At 43.7% G+C, this 15,141-nt stretch overlaps 1 protein-coding gene across 2 annotated transcripts in view; it reads left to right on the top strand.

Annotated features, from left to right (window-relative positions):
- Nucleotides 1-15,141, top strand: part of TMEM150C (transmembrane protein 150C) — a 324,371-nt gene that overhangs the window by 183,924 nt on the left and 125,306 nt on the right. The window contains exon 3 of one of the 2 annotated variants that reach the window (XM_078676149.1): nt 7,142-7,285. In XM_078676149.1, the coding sequence (XP_078532275.1) occupies nt 7,228-7,285 (58 nt within the window). In that variant the 5' untranslated portion in view covers nt 7,142-7,227. Of the gene's footprint in view, nt 1-7,141; nt 7,298-15,141 lie in introns of both variants that reach the window. The other variant, XM_078676148.1, reaches the window with a different exon arrangement.

Below are 15,141 nucleotides of genomic sequence, written 5' to 3'. Positions count from 1 at the left end.
TTTCATTCTTATTACTCTTATTTCTAGTACTCCTTGTCATAGAGTTACAAGTGAGATGTAATCAAGAACAGGATTTTTGAAGCAACCTATAAATAAAATTCCCTCATGGCACCAAAAAGTGTCTGGCATTACCATAGTCCTCCTTTTGCTGTAGAAAGTCCATTTCAGGTCCAAAGTCTCTCTTTTTGTTTTTGAAGAGGTTGGCATCTGAATTGTTAGAAGTAAGAGTCCGATATCCAAGAGACAGCCAAAGCAAGTCATTTGAGCTGTTAAGCATCTGATGGGCGGAAGGCTGTGAGTGAAGTCCCTGCACTACTAGCTCCTGATTGCATGTGGCCATTCATAATACAGAGTAGGACCTCTGTTGGAAAATGGCCCCATCTGAAGAGTCTCCTCAAACTTTTTGCCTTCCTCCTCCTCTTTTTCTGACCACCTTTTTGTTGGCTTTAGGACTCTGAGCACTTTACTGCTGGTACAAAGTGCTAAAGTGCATGTGCTCTCATCCCGAAACATGATATAATTGGTATATACATGATTGACATATTTAGTTTACTTATAAGTCCCTTGTAAAGTGTTATACCATATACCCAGAGCCTGTAATCTAAATGCTACTTGTGGGCCTGTAGCACTGGTTGTGTCACCCACACAAGTAGCCTTTCAAACCAGTCTCAGGCCTGTTATTGCAAGGCTTGTATGTGCAGTTTACAGTCACTTTGACTTGGCAATTAAAACCACTTGCCAAGACTAAAACCCCCCTTTTATTACATATAACTCACCCCCCTACGGTAGGCCCTAAGTAGCCCTTAGGGAAGGGTGCTGCTACACAACTAAAAGGTAAGGCATGTACTTTTAAGCTTTACATGTTCTGGTAGTGACAAACAGCTAAATTCATTTTTCACTATTATGAGGCCTACTCCTCTCATAGGCTAGCATTCAGAATTCCTTAAAACACTTTAAAGCTGTAATTCCTGATTAGAAAGGAGTAGCTGCATCATGTTTCATATCTCCGGAATGGTAACAATAAATCCTCTTTACTGTTAAAGTTGAATTTAACATTACTGTTTTAGATTTAACATTACTGTTTTAGAAATGCCACTTTTAGAAAGTGGACATTTGTCTGATCTAACTACTGTGTGCCTTGCAGCTTGTCTCCAATACACGTCTGGGATCGGTGACAGCTATAATTTATTAATTCCCTCTAGACAGCCACAAACACAGGAAGGGAGGGTGTGACAGAGAGCTCAGCTGTATTCATCTACATTCTGATAGCTCATCCTGGGTGGGAAGGGGGAGTGGACGCACCTGAATAAGCAGTGTCCTGTGTTTCTCACAAAGAGTTGACTACCCCCTACTGGCAGTCTGGAGCCAGGGCTGGGATGAAAGGGGAACCTGTGCTTGCCCCACTTCAAAGGCACAACTGGGTATAAGTACTGGGGCTTTACCCCTACCAAGACAGTGCACTACTGGACCTGTGAAGAACTATGCCAGGAGTAAAGACTGCTGTGCCACAGGGATTGCCACTTTGCATGACTGCTGCTCTGAAGGAACTGCTTTCTGCTTGCTGATCTGCTTTGTTGCCTGACCTCTGCCCTGCTGATGACAAGGACTAGACCCATCTCATTTCAACCCGGAGTGACTCCAAGGGCTTGCTGGCTTACCCGTCTGGTCTGAAGTCTCAGGGCCATCAAAGACTTCCTTCCACCCGCCAACAGCACCTGGACACTACCCTCTGTGAGTCCTGACCTGCTAAGTGGTGCAGTTCCAGTCCTGGGCCCTTGAAAGATGCTTTCTACTGTCCAGAACCATCAAAATCGACACAAAGACGACTTTGCACCAATCAGAACTGACGCATTGCACTTCGACACAGGAGCTGTCGGCGATGACAGCGTGGCTTGATGATGACGCAGTGCCTGCATCTTAAAGTAGTTCTTATCGCCTGCGCGGATCGACACTGACGCATCGAGACTTCAACTTCACCGCTTTGCTCCATCCAAGGTACTTTCTCAGCGGGACCTGCGTGAGTCCTGTAGCTGGCCTGAACTCTATAGCGGTCGGCCTGAACTTTGGATTTGCCCTAGTCCACCACGACCTCAAGTAACCCCTTAGTGCCATCGACTTCTAAGCACCACTTTTTGATTTATTCATCACTCCATTTCTACTTATTCATGAAGATATCTATTTTTCTAACCCTGTGTGGAGTATTTTAGTGGTGTTTTCATTGTGTTACTGTGTGTGTGTGTGTGTTGCACAAATACTTTACACACTGCCTCTTCAGATAAGACAGACTGCTCTGTGCCAGCTACCAGAGGGTAAGCACAGGTTATCTTTTAGTATGTATTTAGCTAACCCTGACTGGAGTGGTTGATTCTGGTTGCACAGGGTGCATACCCTGACAACCAGGAACCTCATTTCTAACAGCTTCCCAAAAGGATGGCGCAGTGCAATGCCATGGAAAAGGAGTGTGCCTTCAGTCACTGCTTTTGTGTCACTGTTGTACCATGTCGATCACTGGCGAGTCAGGGCGAATTGTCTCAGTCGCTGGGGCTACAAACAGAACCATTGTCTGCTCCCTTGAGTGACTCAATGAGCAGACCCAGACACTCCGTACCCTAGGTTGCTGTGCCCTGTGCAGAGAGCAATGTAGTGACATGCATGGGATCAAAGGAGAGAGACATCTGGCAAAAAGGTTTTTTGACTGTCTAAATAGCAACCCACAAACTCTGGAATAGATTCATATATGAGGACCGACAAGTCTGCATACTTCAACCCCTCATTGACCTACACACAGACCCACCTTCCTCGCTCATGACAGGAGAGAATTTGAAGGTACAGCTCATGACATAGTACAGATTTGCCTGTGAGTGCCCGTAGGTGCCCCCCACGGCCTCGGGCTAACTATAGAAACCTGTACACCATGATTGGCAATAATCTGCTACCAACCATCAGCATGGTCATGGCCTGGTTGGGGAGAATGATGCAACCCAGATTAAAAGAGACCCACTTCCACAAAGAGCCCATGCTAGGAGATTCATTCTGCATATCTCCTGCTCAGGAAAAGACACCAAGTGGGTCAAAAATGGTGAAATCAGTTGTGGGGCAGAGGGCTACTGGATAGGATCCTTTGACCCTACATTCTTCCTTCCTATGAATCAGACAGGCCAGAATTTACTCCATCGGATAGAATAAATCTGACAGGCAACAACAAGATGTTGCTGCAGTGGTAAGTTTCTTGCGTGGTCTACATTACTCCATAGTACATAAGGCAGGGCTGTGACAGGGACAGTTTCATAGGCTGTTTTTCCAACTTTAGGTTTGGCGCTCACACTCCTCCAACCATTCAAGCGCTCATGGCGACCCAACTCTGAGGATTCAACCGCAGTGAGAAGTGGACTCAGTGTGAAGCATTTTTCCACATTCTGTTGGTACTTCATAGAGTGCATAACCCAGTGGAATGTGTTAATGTGTTAAATAAAGCAATCACCTGATGCTTAATACGAGAAAAGAACTGGGCACTGTTTTCAAGTTTTTTTTTCTATATTAGAACTTATTTGACCTTTTTTTTTTTTTTTTACAGGGTTTTTTATATAGCGCAAACTTGACCCGGTATTGGGTATCAGAGCGCTTTACATAGTACCAGTTGCGTTGCGTGAAGACACATTAATTTTTGTTAGGCACAGGGAGATGAAGTGATTTGCCCAGAATCACAGGATGTTCAGCGTCATTGCCGAGACTCGAACCCGGTTCCCCAGATTCGAGGTCAACTCCTCTCCCCAACTTTGAAGACAGTGAAGCAACACTGGGCAATCAACGCTGGTATAGACCTGCCGCTGTCAACATTTCAGTGCTCTGGTCCCCTCCCCTCTGACTCCCTCTCGCCTGCCTCTCCAGGACATATGGATTCCGTAGAGGAGCGAAAGGAAGAGGCAGAGAAAGAGAGAAAACGATGTTTTCCCCTCCTCCTGCCTCCCGCAGCTTTGGAGCCTCGGAAGGGGGGACTTGGAGAATTCTCCTTAGCTCCTGCGTCTCCCTCTGCTCTGCCATGGGAAAACACAGCCCAAGGAGAACCAGGGGCTCACGCTGTGCGTCTTTTGCTGCTTGGACAGTAATTGTTAAGCATTCTCAGTGTGAAACAAAGCCTGAGAGGCTTCGGCGCTGCAGGGAGGGCCTTTGTTTTCATTAGAACATTAAGCCTCCATGAGCTGGAATGTTCTAGTAGCCTTATAGCCCACTGTAGTGGCCAATAAAGTCCTGCACTATTGTAGTAGGCCCTCGACTTGGCCTATTACTCTGGAACTGGCCTTTAAAGTCCAGGGTAGCCCTCTACGGTAGGCTTTAAAGTTATATATAGCACACTGTTCTTTAGTGTTTTGTCTACCAAGCACGAAAACATACTGGCTCTGTTAGGAATGATGAAAGCAGGTGCATGGTGGCATAGGGTAAGTTTCAACCTTGCACCTTTTATTTGGCATTGACCGTCATTAACCCCTTCCATGCTGGCCCGTTTCCGCCGCTGTGCGATAAACAAACGAACAGGGCGGGGCCGTGACGAACCCCACCCGTCATCCGCACACGAGCGCCGCGGACCGTGATGGCTGGGGTTCGTCACCAGCATGGAAGGGGTTAAGGAGTAAAAACTTGCTCCCAGAATCCTTACTTTGAACAGCTTGATTGTTCCTGGTTTTTACGCAGGTTTGAGTGTTAAATGTGGTCGATTATGAGAGTGATGTTGCGTCTGAAGCTTTGAAAGTTCAGGAACTTAAGTAGGCTGACTGTTGACGTCAGTACATTGAATAGGAAGAAGGGCTTACTTGAGTGGATCTAAACAGTTATGATTCCCAGCAATGCACAGCGATAAAGTGCCGTTGACTTTGGAACGCTAAACTTGGCCACCATTTTCATTGACCCAAGGAAAACCAGTGTTTAATTTGAGCCGGTAGTTGGAGGTGGGGCCCGTCGGCTCTGATTTTTGGGCACAGCAACTTATTTTTCATCATCAGACTTTGACCCAGAATTATAGAGAGGAAAGCAGCAGAGGGGACAGAACGAGGAAGAGAAAGAAAGGAAAATAGTGACAAAGGTAAAAAGCAAAGGTGGAAAAGAACATGCAAATGTGAGATAACGGGGAAGATAGAGTTGGGTGGAGGAGGTAAAAGGCATAAGGTGGAATCAGAATGAGATAGCCTCAGTATTCGGCAGCACAGACATTCGGCCGCACCGGCAGTGGGTTTCTGATAAAAGCTTTGGACCCCACCAGTTACTATTTTGCAAATCAAGAACTAATAGGCATTTTATTTTTAAGAGAGAAGGCTAGAACCACATGATTCAATACGAGATCCGGAAAGAGCCTGGAAGGAAGATCTGCAGTTTTTATAACTTTTATGACGTTGAGACAAGCAGCAGTTAAAAAATGGAAGATTGTAGTAGGAGCCTACTGCTACCATGTACTAGGACTCTTTGGGATTTAATTGCATTCATACCAAGTAGGCTTATTTTATTGGCTGTTTTGGGTGTATCGTCCCTAATGTCCATTACTACCTTTTAGGTTGTGAAACAGATTAAACTGGATGGAGCAGATTAAATGTATCAAGCTTTGCTTTGGGTTAACAGTCGTTTCAGTGATTTTTGTGGTTGTGGAAGGTTTTCTATGCATCAGTGGATGATTGGAGGAGCATTTAATTATTTTGAGCATTCCCTAAGGAGATTGTTTATAATACCGATGCGGGGTGTGATATTGTCTTACAGGATCCTTGTTGTTGACTGGGTGAATTGTTGGTGGTATTTTTCTGTTAGGGTAGCTCTCCGACATTATTGAGGAAGAGGCTTCATTTAACATGCTTGTCCTTTGTAAATTTGTCAAACAATGAATAGTAGTCACTTGGTTTGGTGGGAAACAGACTTTAAGTCGGTTAGGAAAAAAATCAAAAAGTAGATTTATTGTACGAAGTTCATTGCATCTAGGATTTTAGAACCATTTTTTTTAAAGTACTGTTCATGGGTTTGTCTGTGTGATAGACAATAGAAATCACTCTTGGGGAATTCTGGTACAGTGGTTATGTAATGTTTGATATTCTCTGTAGAGGCAGGGTTTTCTCACTCCTGATATAGACTTGGATATTTTATCTCAGACTGAGGTTGTCGGTGAACTAGGTGGATCTTTTTCTTTTTCTGCAGCAGTACCTTTGTGGATCGACCTTAATTGCTGTTGAGAATGGTGGTCACCGCCTATGCAGAGGTCACCTGGGACTTTTTGGATTTTGCTTTGGTGAGCCTGGCGTAAGTTAGTACAGAGGAAGAATGTTGTTTGAGAACTTTCCTAATGGTGGACTTTGTAATTGTGTGCTGTACTTTGGCTTCTCTTTTGCAGGGACTTTTTTAACTGGTTATGTTGTGGCTAGTCCAAAGTAGGAAAACCCTCAAGAAATTAAGAATTAAGGACATTCTGAAAGATGTGATGTAAGTCTATAGAATAACTTTCAACGCTCTTTCTATATATTGTAACTTGCCGTTTTCATTTCCAATAATGCACCACACCAGTAGAGCAGTGCGGTGTGAGGGACGGGGTCTCAAGTTAGATTTAGAAGAACATTGCTGGCATAATTTTTTTTTTAATGTTGTGGTTTGACCTGATGTGCTTCCAAGCCGCGGTGATCGCCATGATTTGTCTAGGGTATTTGACCATCACTTCATCACTTTACTGTGTCAACAGATTTAAATTTAAACCAGTACCACTCTCGCTTTTTGTGGCAGCAAGGAACCAATTCCGAGTAAATTTTGAACCATAGCATGACAGCTGTTTATTGCATTATGTTTCATTTCAGCAAAGCTCTCCTTAGGTATAAGAGAGATTGCTGTAAAAAGAACCCTGTCAGCACTCTGCATTAACCTGGAAAGAACTCATGAACTTATTTCCAGGGGCTCTTGAGTAATTTCAGGCAGCAGTTTGTGCCATATTGGATGGAAATAATTATGATAATCAATGTTTGCAGTGACTGCAGTTATCAGACTATTAATCCGTTGTCCAGCTGGCGCACTTAGAAGCTTGCGTCTATCCACCAGGCATTGTAGCAGTATGTGCGGAGCGGCAAAATACAATTATATATCCCTGCTCTGTATGACCTAAATTCTTTTTTCACTCTTCAAGGTGAGGGTTCCTGGCGTCCAGTAGGAGGTATTTGTGGCTCGAGGAGAAGAATTGATCCTTCCAGCGAGTGACACCGGTGGGGCAGGATGCCTGAGGACGAGATAGTCAGCAGATACCTGGGCTCTCCGGTCGGACACAACAAGTGTATGGATTTTGGTTTGTATTATCTTTGTCCTCGTTGTTTATGTCCTGAGTTTGCGCTGTAAAATAAAGCTATTTGCAGGGACACTGAAATTATGCAGCATGGAATGGCCAATTTATGTGGCAGTGTTGACTAAATTATGCAGCAAGAAAAGGCAAATTAAGCGACATCACGCAGCACTATACTATTACTTCATTATTTTGCACGTTGCAACGCTGTCTGATTAGAGATGTCACTTTATTAGTGCCAGTTTAATACGCAAATATAATAATAAGCAATTGAAAGATGACCAGTCAACCTTTTGGAAAGGCCTTTCACTGCACAGGAACACGTTTTGCCAGCCCCTGTCCCCCAGCTAAGTGCATCTTTCACCCCTAATTATAGTGGAGCAAATAAACAATATCCTCGAGGGATATAAGCCCGCTCCACTCCAATCCTGACCTACCTATGCCGCAAGATATTTACACCTTAACCATATTCATAAAACACAATGGCCCTCGTCAAGTTTTGTGGTTTCACCTTGAAGGCACTGATCGGCGTGATTCTGAAATGTGTGACGTTCCCGCACCCAGAAATACCAGGTGCTGGGACGCAGGCCCTGTCTTTTCCAGGTGCAGAAACACAATCCTAAAAACCTGCTTTTCGACCCAGTAATGCTGAGTCCACGTAATTGTCGCTTCCAGAGCCTTCAGTTGTGGCCCTTGTATCTCCCCAGGCAATTTCCAGCTACCAGTGCCTATGAGGGAGATGTTTCAGAAAATTCTAGAATCTGGAACTGATTACAGTTGAATGGGGGTGGGGGCATTCTTGGTGAAAATGTGGTGCTTTTCTCCCACAATACTTACAGTCCAAGTAAATAGTCTCCAGGCTTAATTTGAAAGCAATCCAATATTCAGGGAGACCCCGGCTTCACAAAGCTTGAATTTATCCTTGGAAAATCACTTTGTTGCCTTGAATTTCTATTTTCAAAAAACTTTATTTAGTGCTTTCTGGCTCTTGGTAGATCGGTTGATGTTCAACGTGCTGCATTCTATGTCTGATAAAAAAATGTAATTCCTGAGTTATGATTTGCTTGGCAAACAGTCTGCACTGGTTAATAAGTGTTCCCAACCCTCTGTTTCTCTAGATCGCTTTTTTCAGTCCTATTGCTTTCACGTTGAATGTTGATGTGCCTTTAGAAATCTAATGTAGTGATATTTGTTTTTTTATATCCGTTGCGCTAGGACCTTACAGTGTTTACTAATCTTGGTAACAATCAACAAATATGGTGACATTTAAAGAAGTAATCACCAGGGCTGTGTCCGAGATTAAAGAGGAAGCTGTTCTATTTTTTTCAAAAGCTTAAGTATGATTCCAGCCTGGGCTGCAGTGGTAAATTGTTCCATATGCTTGCTCTGTCCTTCACAGGGAAATTTACTTTAGTCGCAGAACAAATGTATTTAGTCACGAAACTTTGAGTTATACCTGGTTATTCCAGTGGAAGAGAATTTCCATTTGGGTCAGAACTTGAGTGTGAAGATCCTTGTGAGCAAACGAATCACCAACTGGTTTCCAACTTAGCCTGCAGTTTCCGACGTTAAATTGTGTCGATGGATGCAAGTAGCAGACTCCAGCACTCGTTTCGTGAGCCCTGGCTTACTTTTCATTCTTAGACTTTTAACCAGGAGAGCGGGCGAGAGAGAGGTGCTAAGGGAGGAAGATAAATAGTAGACATCAGTGACTGAGCGACAAAGCAGCGATGAAAATGAGCCCGCAGAGTGAGAAAAAGACATGAAGTGTAGGTTGGTGGAAGAAAACGATACAAGACGGAATCAAAATTAGGCAGCCTTGGTAGCCTTCCACTCTGGCAGTTAGCAGCTGTGGGCTACTAAGACAACAATATTATTCTTATTTTCTTTTACAAATTATCACTGATCTTAGTGTAATTTATTTGAGATCTTTTTTGAGGAATGCTCTACGTTTATCACTGCAAACTTCTGAATTTTTTGTAAGTTCCCATTTGGCAAATTTGGTAAAGTGCCCATTACTTTTTAGGTCCAGGATAGTTCATTATTGAACCAGATATGGCTCTGGGATGTGTGGCAAGACCTGATGCTTCAAAATACACTTGCAGTTTTAGATGCAGTCACAGATGAAAATGGCATTGTTTTTGCGAGATCACGTGATTCCCATAGTTGATCATGGGTCACAAGAATGTTGAAATTGCCGGAAATCATCTCGTACCTTCAAGCAGATGACTACCTGGCAACCGTAAACCTCAGAAATACTCATTTGCACACCCTGATGCATCATGAGCACAGGAAGTGTCTAAGACTTGCAGCAGAAGGACAGCACTTACCGTTTTATTTAGAATGTATTTGTGGTGGTGTAATATAACAAGAGCATGAAAATAGAACTGCTTACAGCACATAGCGAATGCACAACCGTGGGCCCATTCCTGCATAAGTGGTACAGAAAAGTCCCACCAAGCATCCAATTAATGGATACTGAAGTATGCATTGTGGATTTTGATATAGCCGTAGACTCCTTCTTCTTCTTCTTTACCTTTATTCGGATAATACATTATCCATAAAAGTGTGCACATAATTACATACATGGTCAAATGCAAGGATCACCAGTTAAAAACAACGACAATATATACATAGGGCATATATTTAGCAGCATATGTTAAAACACATATTTTCTAATAAACATAGGGCGTACATCCTAATTATCGACCAATCTAGCTAAAAGGCACGATGTGATAGTACACAGGGATCAATAGGTTAATTATTAGCTATATCTCTATATTTACTACAATACTGACATATAAAGGATAATTCACATAATCACAAAATAGCAGTATGGGTTTTAAAGTGCCAATGTGCAAAAGTGCAAAAAATCCTAAAGTGCCAGTGTGCAAAAAGTGCAAAGGGACCTCCTTCCGATCTTATTAAAATGGCATGGCAATATATACATAAAGCATATCTAACGACATTATATTAAACACCAATTTTCTAAAGTGCATACAGCATACATCCAAATTATGGGATTGTCTTAGTAAAGTGCATCGTAAAATGGCAGCCAGAAATCAAGAAGTTAATTGATATCTATGTCTCTATAATACTACAGTACTGGCAAGAGAAAAGAGTGTTCATATATTTACAAATAGCAGCATCAGTTTATAATGTGCAAATGTGCAAAGAAACGTCCTCCCAGTCTGTTAGAAAGACATCATTCATATTTAAAATTTACAGTACGTTAAGGATAACCTTAAGTTGGTTTATCAGCAGTGCGACAGATAAAAACATTTATAAATGGTTTACTTTGGATAAAAATCATGTAAATCCCAAACGGATATAGGGCCGTCTCTTTTTTGGGGTGGGTAAGCTCGTAAAAGGGGGACTATGTTCCTATCTCTAAATTTTACTAGGACAAGATCCCCACTAATATCTTTAGTTTGAGACCCTAGCCAGCCTATCCTTCTAACATTCAGGATACCTCCGTCATGATCATGTGCAAGTGGTCTGTTTTTGGAAAGCCAGAATATGACTTTATTTAAAAGTTCCTGACGGCTTTCAAATTTCCCGCGACAAGGTGCAGGTGTTCCTGATAAAACGAGAACAAATGGGGCAGCTGCAGGGGGCAAGTGTATCGATTCTAAACTACTTGGGGTTGGGTCATCTCTGGCGGCAATATGCCTATTAAACCCTGGTTTAGGAACAGCTTTGGGTGTGGTAGGTTTTTTATGGAGCTGTGGGGAAGTTTGGGAGTATTTAGTTTGATTAGTAGTCAAAGAAACTTTATTTGAGGTGGACAAATCAGAGCCATTGGGTGTTGTCTTCTTGAGGGTAGAAGGGGAATTAATGGTAGCATTTATCTCTTTTGTTTTGGGGATAGCCATAAGGGGTCTTTCCCCGTTAGATGGATCGTTATTAGGTGGTTTGAGATTGGCTAGAACAATTCTCTCAATCCCCGTTATCCTATCACCCAGGGCAGTGATTTTTCCTACCAATGGTGATATAATAGACTTAAATAATAACTCTATCTGGGACAGTAAAAGTACTTGGTCTACATAAGTCCCATTCTCTACCGTAATTAAGGGGGGGTTGGTGACTGGCGCTATAGGACCATCGCACGATTTTGGTGTGTTTAAATGATTCCCACTTCCAATAATTTCATCATGGTTCCTTTTTTCATTTCTTCCCTGAGGCGAGGCAACATCTTGGGTATTGTCTATTAGAGATGGTAATAGTAGGTCGCATGGTTTCCTAGTTGGGGGAGAACTGCTAGTGGATTTAACATGGAATGGGGATGCCACTAGGGCATACTTAGTGCCACATAGAGAATTCATTTCCTCCCAAAAAGATAAATTCTGTGATCTAACAAGGTTCAATGGGGAAGATTGCCTAATGTCTATCAATGGTAGCGGCTCATTAGCTTCTTCACAAAGAGTGGGCAGTGGTCCATTAGTCACCGTGAAGTTTAAGGTCCCCTGTCCTGGGTCAAGTGCATGAGATGATTTCTTATTAGTCCGCTTAAATGACATAGTGCAACCTGCGAAGGAAACAGTCACACTAAACAATAATTATTTGGAGTATATATCAAACAAAGTACTTCCACAGGTTGCTTCACCAAGGGGGGTGGCCCGTCCCGTCCTCCTCGGACCTTTGAGGGCCTTAGAGGGCCCGCCCTTTGCCCGGGCTTCGCTCGCGTCCCGCGAAGCGAAGCAGAGCGCTGTTTGTAGGCTCCTCCTGGCGCTTGCGGTGCGTGGCAAATCAGCGCCGCCGCTGAGGCAGCCGGGAGTTGCAGTCCCGGGGCGGCGGCGCTGTCTCAACACTGAAGTGACTCCTGGCGGTGGCGGTGGCGGCAGCGGAAGAGGACTCCCCTCGTCCCCCCAGCACAGGTAAGTGATGGCCCCCCCTGCTCCGCCAAGCAGAGCGCTGTTTGTAGGCGCCTCCTGGCGCTTGCGGTGCGTGGCAAATCAGCGCCGCCGCTGAGGCAGCCGGGAGTTGCAGTCCCGGGGCGGCGGCGCTGTCTCAACACTGAAGTGACTCCTGGCGGTGGCGGCAGCGGAAGAGGACTCCCCTCGTCCCCCCAGCACAGGTAAGTGATGGCCCCCCCTGCTCCGCCAAGCAGAGCGCTGTTTGTAGGCGCCTCCTGGCGCTTGCGGTGCGTGGCAAATCAGCGCCGCCGCTGAGGCAGCCGGGAGTTGCAGTCCCGGGGCGGCGGCGCTGTCTCAACACTGAAGTGACTCCTGGCGGTGGCGGCAGCGGAATAGGACTCCCCTCGTCCCCCCAGCACAGGTAAGTGATGGCCCCCCCTGCTCCGCCAAGCCAAGAGCATGAAAATAGAACTGCTTACAGCACATAGCGAATGCACAACCGTGGGCCCATTCCTGCATAAGTGGTACAGAAAAGTCCCACCAAGCATCCAATTAATGGATACTGAAGTATGCATTGTGGATTTTGATATAGCCGTAGACTCTGTGCTTGATCAAATATCATATCAACATTGCATTGATTAGAAGGCATTTACATGGAAGAGACACCGCGTATTGATTATTCTAGTGTATAATCAACACGCAGCATCTCTTTCATGTCTTTGGGGGATGCAAGCCCCTTGAGCCTAACTTGACGAATAGTTACCAATGTTGTCTCCACTTTTTTTTTGTAAGAAGCAAGGCCATACTCATGATTATTCTTGCATCTTTTGGAACCACCTTTATAAGCTCCGCAAGAGCTAGATACTAAAGGTGATGGAACAATACTCAGTGGCTCTCAGTGTGGTGGGCACTGTAAAAAGATGCTTTAGTTCCACATGGGGGATGACCAATACTACTGGGCTCGGGTTTCCCCAGGTATGAGTTCCACAGGTCCGAATACGAGATAACATGGCAATACTGCACGTCTTTCCCTATTGTAAACTACAACGCTTGGAATATTGCACCAAATTGCACAGGACAAATTGTGCTGGAAAACTGCATGGTCAGCAATATACTGCCACAGCTCCAAGAATGAGGAACTAGGAGTGTCAGCATAATTTTTTTTATTAAACTCATTATTGGCACTTGAGCAACATACTTGTTACTTATTGGCACATGTATCAATCACACAAACGGGAAGCAGTTCTGCAGTTCATAAGAACATTTTACATACAATGACATACGGTATGTGCCAACAAAGTGTGGACAGTGTGTGTAGCCTTGGGAACAATAATGAAAATGGTCTTTTCTTTTTTTAATTGATCTTTATTTTAGTTATAACATTAAAATATAATATCAGTACAGCCATGTTGCTTAAATGATTGTATTCTATTACTAACCCAGTGTCACAGTGCAGATCAGAATGGCTAAGAATAATATTAACTCTTGTGGTCAACTTGTAGCCAGGTCCCCAAGATCAACTTCAGCATAGATCAGTATTCAGCATGAGCTCCTGGTAATGACCTATGAACCTGACCCCTGGGTATTATGGATCATTGCAACACTGCTGATCACAAGGCATCTTGTTGTGTCATGGTTGCATGGTGTACATTGAGTAGTCTTTGGCTATTATGAATTCCATTTCCTTTGCAAGGCTTGCGAAAGAGTCCAGTACAAAAGGCCTAAATATGTTCTTATGCTTTCGCGTAAAGTGTGTCCCGTTTGACTCATGACTGCCCATTGGGACTGTGGAGGACCATCCGTATTCCTCAAACACGGTGGTTTACCATCGGACTTGTTAATTAAAGCAATGACGATTACATCTCATGTGTCGCATGTCCCTTGTCCACCATTTCTGCAGTTCAGCCGAATGATTCCCATTCTCAGCCTCCGCTTACTTAAAAGGATCTTTCAGGCAGACTGACAGGTGTGGTACTGTTGTAGCCCTCCAGGACATAGCAGTCCTTTTTTGATGTGTGGTAGATCAGAAAATTTGCAAGTATTTTTTTTTTAACTTTTGGATTTGGATAGTTGGTCCATCAGACATAGCTTTGGTCAGCAAGTAATTCTTACCATTGAAATTGGTCACTGCTGAAACTACGCTTTCCCAGCATTTATTTTAGCAGCAGGTAATCCCAGACCATAGAATCCCTTTTCAATTGAGTTACATCCAGCTGGCGTACTTCTCACTCCCTGATATATCTTATCTGTAGGTTTTAGGGCCAAACAAGGTTGTTGATGATTAAATTGAAGTGTGATTCTAGAAAGTTTCAATACCCTTTTAGTTTGTTCCAAATCCTACTCCACATCTGACAGTTCCTGTGCCTAAATTTGAGTCCCATAATGCACCAAAATAGCGATTTAATGTGATCATGAGATATCAAGAAGCCCCAAATCTTGTTAAGGTTTTAGGTGCAACCACAGGCCTGAAATAAACAGCCTCTCTTTGTCGTACACTTATCACATGGCGCCAAGTTTCAGCATCACATGCATCTTTGTTGCACCATTTGTGCACAGTGTTCCTTGCAGCGATGAGATTACAAGGTTTACTGGGTGTTCGTCAGAAAAGTTGTAGTACGCTCCATCCCCAAACTGTGTCCATGATGTCACCCATTTCAGTGTAACGAGGAAATAGGCCAATTATTATGCCATATTTGCCACAAATGGCCTCAATAAAATATACTCTTCCCAAAGAGTTCAACTGAGTCAAGCGAAATTGCACAGAGAGAGCTCGGTGTCTGGATGAGATGAGGGCTGTTCCATCGCCTACTTTAGGGTCCCAAAAGTGTGAGGTGCATTAAAAAACGGTGTCTGGTCAACATATGAGATTTTCTTAGATCCACGTTAGTCAGTTATGAGTTTGACTTCTGAGTGACGTAAGTGGGGAATTTTCTGTATCTCCTTCAGTTATGGCGCCATTGCAAGATGCAATTATGGATACTAATAAAAGTGATA

This window comes from Lissotriton helveticus, chromosome 2_1 (genome assembly GCF_964261635.1).
Source record: "Lissotriton helveticus chromosome 2_1, aLisHel1.1, whole genome shotgun sequence".
Classification (NCBI taxonomy): Eukaryota; Metazoa; Chordata; class Amphibia; order Caudata; family Salamandridae; genus Lissotriton; species Lissotriton helveticus.
This window is presented reverse-complemented; position numbering and strand designations above follow the sequence as displayed.